The sequence below is a fragment of the Pangasianodon hypophthalmus genome, chromosome 11, assembly GCF_027358585.1.
Source record: "Pangasianodon hypophthalmus isolate fPanHyp1 chromosome 11, fPanHyp1.pri, whole genome shotgun sequence".
NCBI lineage: Eukaryota > Metazoa > Chordata > Actinopteri > Siluriformes > Pangasiidae > Pangasianodon > Pangasianodon hypophthalmus.
The window spans coordinates 15,123,815-15,136,543 of NC_069720.1; the positions used below are offsets into that span (position 1 = coordinate 15,123,815).

Genomic DNA, 12,729 nt, shown 5'->3' on the forward strand with positions numbered 1-12,729 from the left:
TAATCTTATGTCTGTGTTTGGTGTTCACAGGTGGCTATATCAAGGGACGCTTCACCCAGAAGGATGTGGATCAGAAAGCAGTCCGCTATGTCATTCCCTCAGACATGGAAGTGACAGCAGACAGCTTTGAGTTCCAGCTCACAGACCCAGCAGGAAACATCATGCTTCCAGAAGTGTAAGTTATCTGTTTTTGTGTCTGCGTATATTGACTATAGATTATAATTCAGCAGTATTCACATAACAGAGTTTGTTCTATAATTTGCTTGTTGATACACGCTTTAAGTTTTATAAAGATGATTTAAGTTCATTTAACCCCTTAAAGTTTCACCATATTATTCAGCTATTTATCTTAAAGCATAAGGAATAATAACAACATGATGTGTTGTTATAGGTTATATCATGTGTTGTTATATCAATAACATGGTTGTGTGATGCAGGCTGACATGAAGCGGAGTTACTGTTACCACCCCAAACTTGATTATTTTTCAATAACAGCATTGCCCGAAGTGTTCCATTCCTCTTATACATAGCAATTTGACAATAATTACAATTTATTTATTAAGTAGAGAATGACAACATACTTTAATCCATTTATAATTGCATTTAATGTGGTGGAACGCCCTCAAGACAAGTTAGTTCCTGTTATTACTAACATAGCAGCTATAAGCAGTCGTTCCCTCACCACCCTCTCTGTTTTTCTCTCTCTGTCTTGAAATCAAAAATTAAAACAACAACAACAAAAGAGCAGCTTTCCATATAACAGAGAAGCTGGAAAGTGCAAATTCCTCTTTCCTGGTGGAAAACTTACTGACTGTTACAGAGCACTGACCAATCACACTCTATAATTCAGCAGCATTGTGATATATTATGAAATATTCAGTAGCTAACTACCAAAAAAACTAATAGAAAAAGATATGTAGTTAAAGTCAACTCCTAGGACTTTAAGGGGTTAAATATACACATTTCTCCCCTCACACTAAATGTAGCTGATCAGCCAAGACACTTTTGTTGTCTAAAGTTTGCTTTTCTAACAGGTAAGGGAAATCTGAACTATGTTATCTCCTGAATGACTGAACAAACTGTCTGAAAGTTTATGTTAGAACTGTCTGCTAACATAAATTTTAGAGTCATAGCTCTAATACAGCACTAAACTAACAAAGCAAACTTTAGATACAATTTGTCTTGGCTGACTGCTTTGTAGCATTTAAGGGGCTGGGTATCAATATCAGATCACTTACTTATCACTTTAAACTCAGTTATATCAGCAGCATGATGAACATGTTCTAAAGTGAATCACTTCGACAGACATGTTTAGTCTCTAAGCCACTCATAATGTTCTTTATAAAGCTGTTTTTAGAAGAGGTTATTGCAGCACAGCTCAAGCCAAGTGCTAGTGTGATCTCTGTTGTGTGCCAAACCCAGAATGGAGCTCCGATGGTCCCGGGTGGAGTTGACGGCTTCCTGTTATCGTGTGTGTGAGAACGCAGGAACTCTAGCTGTGCAGGTGATGCGCAGTGGGAATAGCATAGACCCTGCCTATGTTGGCATCCAGGTGAACTTCAACAGCAGCAGTAAAGTTCTGAGGAAAAATGTTTTCATGCTGCTTGGTGTAAAAGGAATAATGGAGTTTGGCGTGATGTAAAAGAAATGCTTTGCTTTTTCATGTTTCAGGTGGAAGATGGCACGGCGAAGGTGGGAAAGGACTTCACTCATAGCTCAGCTAGTCTGATACAGTTTGATCCAGGTGTCTTGGATTTTATTTTACACACAGTGCATTAGTATGACAGTGTCATTGCTCCAGGTTTATATGTTTTCACTGTGGAAATGTTTTTACCGTATATATTAGATTAGATTAGATTCAACTTTATTGTCATTGTGCAGAGTACGAAAACAGAGCCAGTGAAATGCAGTTAGCATCTAACCAGAAGTGCAAATAGCAATATGATATAATAATAATTTTATATAACCAGTTATTTACCTTAATATAAAAAAAGACAAGGACCATATTTAAATTGGTGACAATCTGAATAAATATAATACAATTAAGTGTTAAGCCCCATTCATTTAATTGTTTTTGAATTTCTTTATGCTTTATACACACGCGCACACACACACACACACACACGTGTATATATATATATATATATATATATATATATATATATATATATATATGTGAATGGGGCTTAACACTTAATTGTATTATATTTATTAAGATTGTCACCAATTTAAATATGGTCCTTGTCTTTTTTTATATTAAGGTAAATAACTGATTATATAAAATTATTATTATGTAACAGCCAGGTTTCAAGTTTAGATCATGTATGTTAGGTCTGTTTGTTTGTTACAGTGTACAAATGGGGAAGACCATCACCTATGTTACACTCTCTTTATTCTCCTCTTTTATAGGAGTCACTGTCAAATTTTGGAATATTTACCTCAAAGATGATGGGCTGGAGGAGAACAATGAGAAGCTAGAGGTGGTGCTGAAAGCCCAGAAGAACGCTGTTTTAGGTGCGACAAGCAGAGCCTCAGTGGAGATTGTGGATCCCAGACATGGTATAGTCCCCAGTGCATGCACATTTTTGTACCAAAATGGCTTGGAAATCTATTGGCAGATTTTGAATGTCACACCCCATTTTGTGTTGCTGCGGTGCAAGAGTGCTTTTGTTCTTTTAACCCAGTGTCATGTCTGTGTTAAAATGTCACTTGCACCAGGAAGAGTGAAAAATATAAATGATACCAGTTCAAAACTGCTTTTCTCAATATGATATTCATATTACTTAATATTTATTATAAATGTGCCTGTCTCCTGTATCATCTGAATGTCATGTGGCAGAAGCAGATGCAGTTGCAAAAAATATACTTTTATTAAAACAAAGAGCAGGTAGAAACAATCCCAAAAACGTGGGACAAAAGCAGTGGTCAAAAACCATGCAAAGGTCAGGCGATCAGCAAACAGAATAGACTATAGGAAAATCAGAATCTCAAAACCGAGGGACAATAGCAATGTCAGAATAAACAGGATATCAAACACTGTGAACAAATGCTTGGCAAAGACACGACACTTCACACTGAATGTTTTGTGAGTGTATACAGTATATAGTGAGTGGTAACTGGTGATTGAGTCCAGGTGTGCGTAATCAGTAATCACGAGACTGTGGACATGACAATGAGGGTGTGTGTGCTGGGAACTGGAGTTCAAGGCGGCCATGTTTGTAGTTTGAGGAGCAGTCTGGGAGTTGGATTCTGGAATAGACATGACACTAAAAAGGCTTTTGGATGGTCTCAGTTGTTATTTTCAACACCTGGCATATCCGTCGTAACACTGTCATGCATACCTTCTTAAAATGAGGTCTGAAGTCCAAACTTTAGCCAAACATCTTGCTTGTGGTTCTTTACACTCATTTTTTTTTTTACCTTATTAGCCTAAATTAAATAGCATGATTTAAATACGACATTTTCCAGTGCGTTTTTGTAAAAGTAGATTATCATTACCAGATAAAATATTTGAGTTTATTTGAGACTTTGTTGGAGATGTACAGAGCACTGTATGTGTGTAGACGAAAAGATTATAAGTCAAATGTTGACTCCATTTTACACAAATCGTCTCTTTTCACCAATTACAATTGTTAATTATAGTCTTTCAATTGTAATATCATTTTTAGCAGCCCTATTGCTTCTGTCCTCTTGTGGTCTGTAGGAGCCTTAGGCCACGAGTTGTAAAAGTTGCACCTATGGTTTATATTATATATTTACGTATCCTCCATTAGGTAGATGTGACCCAGATGACTTGATTGTTGAGGATGATGAGAAAAAATCTACTGTCCTATATCCTCCACGATTCCACAAGCCTCCACCTCCACCTGCACTAACCCCAGGAACAGCAATAGAAGACTACACACCAGACCCAAACACTGGGATTGCATGGGAGAACTATCCACCAAGGGGGGATGTCCCATATCGCACACAGTTCATTCGCTTCAGTGGTGGGGAAGCAGCGGACCAGCCATTCCTCAGCCAAGGAAGGAGACAGCTAAGACTGCTGGGAAACAATAGATCTGGATTGAGACAGGAATCTTCAAATACAAATTGGGTATTAAATACATCTCTTCAGCCTGAATACTTGGTGTACAGTGAGCCAAAAGTAATCAAGAAGGAATTTCAACAGAAGTTAGAATAGTGCATTATAACAGTAAGAGTGCATTATTTTGATGTCTGTTGGAGTATTTACACTTTTAATGAGAAATATGAAATCAACAGAAAATTTGAATTGTGTGATTTCTATTTAAATTTTATTTTCAATTTTGGCCCTTAGCTCAATAGGTTGACTCCAATAAGGCCGGAGATGGAGATACCAGTGCCTCGTGTCCACCCAGAACTTGAGATCACTCCAATCTGGAACTGGCCTGGACTTTCTGCTGACTCCAGATCAGCCGAGACTCCTCAGAGAGACTTTCCTACTGGCTTCACTTCAGCTGTACGCCAGCACAAGGTTAGCACATCTAATTATTGATTGTGAGACTTTTAAGCAAATATTTAAAATATATTGCTGTATTACTATCACTTATTCACACCCCTCTATATCTTCTTCCATTCTTTTTATTAGTCCACAAAGGCTGTTAGTGTTGGCTGTCTTCCTGGGTGGACCCATTACAGACGGCGCTGCTACATCCTGGGCCCGGGTGTAGCCAGCTGGAGGAATGCTCAGCATGCATGCACAGTGTAAGTTAATCAAAATACCTCTATTCTACTACATAATACTGCATTTGTCTTCCATTTATATTTATAGTCGTTGTTAATGTACCCAGTTGTTTTCTTTCACTGGTCCAACAAATCCAGGCTTGACAGTCACTTGACCAGTGTTCGTTCAAAGACTCATATGAAGTGGCTATGGAGGTTTGGTGGAAAACAACCATTTTGGATTGGTAAGGATACAAACCATGTTCATCTAGGCTTCTCCATAGGTTTTAATATATTGCAATACATATACAGCAGTATAATCACAATATGATATTTTACCTACCATATACTGTATACTGTATAGCTGCATTAGACATTATGTTGTCAGTATGGTAAGATTCATGGCTGTTGTGTGTGTAGGGCTTTCTGGCTTTCCAGACCAGTGGTTTTGGGCCGACGGCACACCACTGAAATTCTCCAGACTTAAGAAGAACAAGGCGTCAGACAATCATGCCCCCACTGGCTCCTCTCACAGCTGTGTGCTAGCCCAGGACCAAAAAATATGGACTAGAGAAAACTGTACAATAGCAGAACACAAATATATTTGTTCAGCAAGTGCAGAAGTCAACAAATAAAGAGACAATGAATATGTCTTTATTAAGCTAGTGCCACTTCTTTCTAACTTGTAAACCATTAATAAATATTTGATATATAATTTGATCAGCCTGTTTTCCTTTAGCATAACTACAAAATATTTGCCATGATATTTATGTTTAAATGTTTGCTGTAATATATGTGAAGAATAAAACACAATGGGGTGTACTGTTTAAAGGAAGATATTTCAAATCAATACCAATACCACCCCAAATTAAATTATTAATTAAAAAGAAAAAAAGAAGAAGAAGCTGGTGAGGGAATGACGTTTCATATAGTTAAGAGGAAGTAATTTGTAATTTTAAGTGTAACTATAAATGGTTAAAAAGAATGACGTGTCATTGCTTAAACTGAATTGAAAACTGTAAATGTTGGCAAATTGCTGTGGTAGAACCACCCTGCTGAGTATTACTTTCCTATAACAACACGCCCCATTGTGTTTTATTGCGGTATCACTTGTTCACACACACACACACACACACACACACACACAGAGAGAGAGAGAGAGAGAGAGAGAGAGAGAGAGAGATAGATGTACATACAGTCAGTGACACAACTGATGTAATTTTGCCTCTGTACACTAGCACAATGGATTTGAAATGAAGCAGTCAAGATGTAATTGAAGGGTAGAGGGGTTTAACAAAAAAAATTGCATTAACAGTTTAGGGATTACAGACATTTTTTGCAGAGTCGCTCCATTTTCACAGGCTCAGAAGTAATTGAACAATTGACTGATAAGCAGTTTCATGACCAGGTGTGTATTCTGCTGTCTTATGAATCTGTCCGTCCTGAGCCAAATGATGGCTTCTGATGGAAAACTACAGCCATAATCTTATTTCCCTTCCCTTATTCACCTCTTCCAGTGCAAAACTACAGAATCTTTAGACGCCATGCTTTGTTAAGTACTTTTTTGAGGTAATATGGAAAATTTTGTAAATTATATTTCTGGGCGAACAACTCAGTTAAAAAAGATCTGTAAGCAAAATGTAAAATAAAAACTGAAGAAAGAAATCAAAATAAAAGGCATGCTAAAAGCCTTTGAATACTCTTAGTAGTCAGCTGGCTGTCCTACAATTTTGCTTCAGATTTTTCTTACTTTGTCGTGTTTTTTTTTTTTTTTTTTTTTTTCTGGTACACAAATGGGTATTTGATACTCAAATCCAACTTCCGTATATTTTTTCGGTTTTGTGTAAGCGGAACCAATAACCTGCCGGAAGTCACCCGGAACACTATTGATGTGCGACGGGGAGAAGATGGCGGCGGCCATGGTGCAAATGGCCTGTTTGTACCGTGGGATGTTAGCGGTGAGAGCTGCGGGCGTCCGACCGCTCATTCCCGGACTTGTGACGAATCAGCTCAGGGCTTTTTCTATGAAAAAGGAACCGGAATTAGAGGAAAACCCGTATTATAGTAAATATGAAGAGAAGATCAGAAAACTGCGGAGGTAAACTAAGGTTGCTAACTATACTACCATGCTACTGTACTACAACACTAACATATAATAATCTTACCATACAACACTACCATATAACAATCCTGCCATAGTACAACACTACCATATAACAATCCTACCATCGTACAACACTACCATATAACAATCCTACAATAGTACAACACTACCATATAACAATCCTACCATACAAAACTACCATATAACAATCCTACCATAGTACAACACTACCATATAACAATCCTACAATAGTACAACACTACCATATAACAATCCTACCATGCAAAACTACCAAACTATAATATTACCATACTATAATAATAAATGTCAAAAGAAACCATAGGAAAAAATATTATACAAATCGGGGTGTATAATGTACCATGTTTTCTAGGTATCAGTGGGTGTTCTGAATATTTTGAACCTTATGTTACATTTAAGCAGGTTACCTCGCCAGGAACATTTCAGTATGCCTTTATATAAATAAGCATGCCTTGAATCAAATGGATCATGGGGCAGAGGTATATTATAGCTATTAGACATAAATGTTTAATAAAAATGCATTTTGTATATATCATATAGAATTAGCTATGCTAACTTATGTACACAATCAATCCTACATTTACATATATAATCAATCGTACTTTTTTATTGTATCTCCAGCTCCAAACCTCAAGAATACAAAGCCCGACTTGAGAAGTGCAGTGAGATAAAGAAGGAATCTGTTGGACACTCAAAACAAGCTGATTTCATTAAACTAATGGAGCAGGAGGTAACTGACTGCTGAAACAAAGACATGTTCCTGTTCATTCATTGCACATATGTTTACATAGCCTACACTCTTGTAATATATCACACTATATTAGTGCTTTCTTTTAATGTGGAGTCTTTGTACTCTCATGCTTCCAGAAGGATAAGGGAGACAAAGCAGGACCTGGAGGTTTTACCAAAAACAAGGTGGTAGAACTCTGCATATCTTTTACTAAGTTTTATTTACTTCTGGGTCACTTAACTGTTTTTTTTTTTCTTTTTTTTTTCATTTTTATGTTTATATATTTATTTTTTGAACAGACATTAGATTCAATCCTCAACCTTGACATGGTGAAGGACAAGTCTGGTCCTGAAATTGGAGAGGTGACCACTGTAGTTATTGATTGAAACAAATTATATAAAATAAAATATATTGTAAATTTACTGTATGTATGAATAGCTCATGGAGAGTATTTCAGGCATTGTGATGGCAACTAAATAATAAAATTTATTAATCACCAGTTGAAACATTAAACAAATATTATGCTTTGTGTAGCTTTGGATGAACTACTTCTCAACAAAAGACACAATCAGTGCAGTCATACCAGTAAGTAAACTCATTTCTTCATTTCTAGTTTGCTGGTGCATGGTCAAATAATTGAATTTAGAGGATATTTGGTAAAATGATGACTAGCTTTTTAAATTTTTATTTATAATTTATATATATATATATATATATAATGTATGTATATATAATATGTATGTATGTATATACACACACGTTTGTGTGTGTGTATGTTTTAAATTGCACAATGCCACATGCATCTAGACAGCTAAGATTAAAAAATTTTAATATAAGTAACTAAAAATTTTTATACTTCAGGGTTCAACTTATGAGAAGATGAACAACCGTGCCAAGTTGTGCCCAACGGTAAGATATACAGCGATGCTCAAGAGGGTCCATGTTTATTTATTCATCCTGGGGCCTTAAGGGTGCTTTCACATAGGCAGCATTCAGTCCATTGTTTAGATTTCGGCAAATGAGAACACAGCAAGCTGCTAAAGTGAGCTATGAGGTGCAAACTGAGCCAAAGGGTGGAACTGTAGAGCTGCAGAAATGCTGTGTGCTCTGGATGTTTGATGAAAACAGAAACACTGAGAGCAATACACAAAATATTTTAGTAGGTGTTTATGTAATTACCTAAAATAAACTTGTTTATTTATTTCCATCAACTTATTTTTCTGACCAATGAATGAAAGGCTTTTGTGAGTATGTTTTTGTAAGCTTTACATTACATGCCCACTTAGTGTTTTAGTTTGTTTATTTATGTGAAACTAACTTAAACCAACTTGTGACTGAACCAGAATTATCAATTTTGCTTTGATCAAATTTGCTTTGACCTTCTCCCACTAACATCTGCAATACTAAAATAAGCACCAGTGTGAAGTGTGGAAGTCTTAAGCTCCATATGTGTAGACAGGTGACCCCTTGAAACCTACAGAAGCCTGAGATCTCTAGCAGTAATATAATTTATGTCACAGGTTCCCAAACCTGGTCCTGGAGTATTTATGCTGCACATTGTAGTGTTTCCCTGCTTTAACACACACTCTTCAGCCCAGGATGGTTCATTAGTTCAGTCAGTTGTGTTTGGGTTAGGGAATACACTAATATGTGTAGGACAGGAAACCTGAGATTTATTTGAAGTAGATGATGAAACACCATTTCACCACAAGGTGGCAGCATTGTTTTGAGAACGACATGATTCCCTTTCACATTTTTATTATTAATTAATTGATTTATTAACTTGCATTAACCATGTTATTTCTCCAACAGTTTCTGTACGCTCTGCCCCGGAAAGAAGGGTACGAATTCCTTCTGGGTCAGTGGGCTGGTCAGGAGCTACACTTCACCTCCCTCATCAACGTTCAGGTAAAACGTCCTGCAGATGGGCTAAGTTACATCCCAGTGTACGACCTGCTGTTTGTTAATGCACAGGCTTGATTTTCCTTCCAGACTTTGGGAGAAAACGCTCCCAGCCAGCTGATTCTCTACCACTACTCAGACCTGAAGCAGGACAAGGACATTGTGTTCATGACTGCTGAAATGGATAGCAGGTTTATGGTGAGTAATATACTCAAGTGACTGCTTGACTCATACTGTTGTTAAAGGAATAGTTTGACTAATAGTGAAATTTACAGTTAAACTTTTATTAATGCAGCTTGCGTGATGCTAAATTGGCTTCTGTTAATTGTTTACAACATCGGACTCTTTGCACCAGTTTAAAGCCTAAGTCAGAAAATTTTCCAAATTTAATTTTAAAGTTCCTTTAAGAGTACATTACTGTTGGTCTTAAATACATGTTCTGCATATTGTATGCTCTTTCTTGTGCTCTTTTTTCCCAGACTGTTCATGAAGCTCAATGTTTGGCCAATCAGGTGCAGTTATTTTATGCAGCGCAGAGACATGAGACTTTTCAACTAGTAGAGACGTTCAACCACAGACCGGCAGAGTTCAAACACATGTCTGTGATCGCAGAGCTCGAGCAGAGCGGGATAGGACAAGCAGTCACTGCAAAGTAACACCCAGTCCTGTGGGAGAGAGGCTGGAGGAGCCATGCGTAAAGGAGAGGAAGATCACTCAGAGTCCTGGCAGGGGAATCTGTCTAGTGTTGATCCCTGCATTGTACTGACTGTACTAGCCCTCAGTCCTATCATCTTTCATTCTCACCTAATTTCTGCATCAGTACTTGGACATTTGATGTACAAAAGCTCTTGCGTTCCCATTTTGGAAGTCATTATTACATAGTGTGATCTATTTTAGTTTCTTCCCATATAACGTATATATGTACATAATTTTAAGGAATGAAGAATTCACCACCATAGACTACTATAAGTTACCTTTCCTCCACCACGATAAAAGGGTATAGGAGTCTGAAGCTTGGCTTCCATTCCAAATTATTAAATATTATGCCATGAAAGGACAATTGTTTATGCAACATTGATGTTGTGAACATGTATTTATGATAATAGTGTGCATGAGGGTGGTTGACTCTAACTGGAGAACATAAATAGTATTTCATTTGGAATCTGATAAGACTATTATAGATATTGTTGGTTTTGAAAGTAGTGTGACGCATATGTGATGCATATGTGTATATGATAGCTGGAACTTTTTGGAATTAGAGCTGGAACAGTTACACCCATATGAACTTCATTGCCACATTAATTGAATATAGTCATTAAATCTTTTGCATTTGAAGCGTGAATCTGAAAATCACGTCACAACTTAGATATCTGACTGGTAATAATATACAGTGTAAGACTGGAGCTGTGAGATCAACCTTTAACACTCAAGAGTGTCAAACAGTGTCTTAAAAGGCCAAAATGGGGTATAGATTAAATTTAGATGGAGGCATGGCATAGTGGTTATAATAAAGATGTAATACAGTTTCACTCTCTTTACTGAAAAATGCTTTCGTTTCAAAATTGTAAATAGTTCCTTCAGTCAAGACAAATGTTAACTGCTGTTTGTAAACAATTGCTCACAATTAGATAATTCATTTTTTGAAGACTTTGTTGTATCATGTACCTTAGCCATACAGGAATTTTTTTTGAAGATATTTTAATATTAATTTGATGCCAAAACTGACAGACTGAGAACATAGGGTCACCAGTTACCATTAGTAAAATTAAATCCTTATCCCTGAAACTCATAATAGTGACTGCTATGTATGACACAAACTGAATGCTATTCTTCCCGCAATGTTGGAACCCGTGAAAGAAGCAGAGTTCCTCTACCCCCTAAACCCCAGTTAAAACCCTGCACTTGCAACACATTTCAATTCCAGGTTAAGAAGGCCTGAGTAATTGCCTGACAGGTTAAATCAGGTGGGTTTGGGGAACTTTATGCTTTGTGGAGTCGTAGTTCAGGACTGTGATCCTCAGCATTGCAGTTATTCTCTCTCCATCCTGCATGAAGTCAGTGTCATTGCTGTTCAGTAAAATGAGATGTTTATGAATTAATGAGCTGTAATTAAAGTCAGCCATTATAAATAAGTTCATTCATAAAATGAGTCAACGCTGTCATAATATACAGCTTGAAGTGTAATTACCACCAAGGCCCTGTTTTTTTCATTGTCTTAATGGTATCATTATAAGACATTTTGTTTCAAGATGTTTCATTTATCAGCACTTACGGCACAACTTGAATGTTAATTTAATGAGTGTAACAAAATTAACATAATGATATCCAATGTCTTTAATGCACTTGTACAGCCCCTGTGTGCTTGCTTTCAGCATTCACTTAATCATCTTTATCCTGGTCAGGGTCGCATTAAAGGTGTAGTGAGGTGAAGTGTTACAGGAAAATCTATCCAGCAGCCTTTGTGGTTAACAATTTAACCTTATGTACTGAATTCAGTGTATCTGTTAACCAGTTACAGTGGTAATGTAGAGTGTTTTAGTGTATTGGTCGTCTCTGTGGTTAACCAGTTACAGTGGTAATGTACAGTGTTTCAGTGTATTGGTCGTCTCTGTGATTAACCAGTTACAGTGGTAATGTAGAGTGTTTTAGTGTATTGGTCGTCTCTGTGGTTAACCAGTTTCAGTGGTAATGTACAGTGTTTTAGTGTATTGGTCGTCTCTGTGGTTAACCAGTTACAGTGGTAATGTAGAGTGTTTTAGTGTATTGGTCGTCTCTGTGGTTAACCAGTTTCAGTGGTAATGTACAGTGTTTTAGTGTATTGGTCGTCTCTGTGGTTAACCAGTTACAGTGGCATTATACGGTATTTCAGTGTATTGGTCGTCTCTGTGGTTAACCAGTTACAGTGGTAATGTACAGTGTTTTAGTGTATTGGTCGTCTCTGTGGTTAACCAGTTACAGTGGTAATGTACAGTGTTTCAGTGTATTGGTCGTCTCTGTGGTTAACCGGTTACAGTGGTAATGTACAGTGTTTCAGTGTATTGGTCGTCTCTGTGGTTAACCGGTTACAGTGGTAATGTACAGTGTTTCAGTGTATTGGTCGTCTCTGTGGTTAACCGGTTACAGTGGTAATGTACAGTGTTTCAGTGTATTGGTCGTCTCTGTGGTTAACCAGTTACAGTGGCATTATACGGTATTTCAGTGTATTGGTCGTCTCTGTGGTTAACCAGTTACAGTGGTAATGTACAGTGTTTTAGTGTATTGGTCGTCTCTG

General features: G+C 37.1%; 2 protein-coding genes across 7 annotated transcripts in view; both read left to right on the forward strand.

Annotated features, from left to right (window-relative positions):
• frem1b (Fras1 related extracellular matrix 1b) overlaps window positions 1-5,419 on the forward strand; it is a 29,247-nt gene extending 23,828 nt beyond the window's left edge. For 4 of the 5 annotated variants that reach the window (XM_053237929.1, XM_053237928.1, XM_034309002.2 and 1 more), the window contains 9 exons: window positions 31-175; window positions 1,423-1,552; window positions 1,672-1,744; window positions 2,410-2,559; window positions 3,774-4,096; window positions 4,319-4,495; window positions 4,610-4,725; window positions 4,843-4,928; window positions 5,104-5,419. In XM_053237929.1, the coding sequence (XP_053093904.1) occupies window positions 31-175; window positions 1,423-1,552; window positions 1,672-1,744; window positions 2,410-2,559; window positions 3,774-4,096; window positions 4,319-4,495; window positions 4,610-4,725; window positions 4,843-4,928; window positions 5,104-5,318 (1,415 nt within the window). In that variant the 3' untranslated portion in view covers window positions 5,319-5,419. Of the gene's footprint in view, window positions 1-30; window positions 176-1,422; window positions 1,553-1,671; window positions 1,745-2,409; window positions 2,560-3,773; window positions 4,097-4,318; window positions 4,496-4,609; window positions 4,726-4,842; window positions 4,929-5,103 lie in introns of those variants that run through there. The other variant, XM_053237930.1, reaches the window with a different exon arrangement.
• A 1,128-nt stretch (window positions 5,420-6,547) lies between these two features.
• Window positions 6,548-10,992, forward strand: atpaf1 (ATP synthase mitochondrial F1 complex assembly factor 1). Of its 2 annotated transcripts, XM_053237932.1 has the most exons (9): window positions 6,548-6,781; window positions 7,448-7,556; window positions 7,694-7,741; window positions 7,856-7,918; window positions 8,091-8,141; window positions 8,418-8,465; window positions 9,369-9,464; window positions 9,549-9,656; window positions 9,938-10,992. In XM_053237932.1, exons 1-9 carry the CDS (start codon window positions 6,573-6,575, stop codon window positions 10,112-10,114), a joined length of 909 nt encoding a protein of 302 aa, XP_053093907.1. In that variant the 5' UTR covers window positions 6,548-6,572; the 3' UTR covers window positions 10,115-10,992. The 2 variants fall into 2 exon arrangements, with proteins under 2 accessions (XP_053093907.1, XP_034164315.2); XM_034308424.2 differs by lacking the exon at window positions 7,856-7,918.
• The last annotated feature ends 1,737 nt before the right edge of the window (window positions 10,993-12,729 follow it).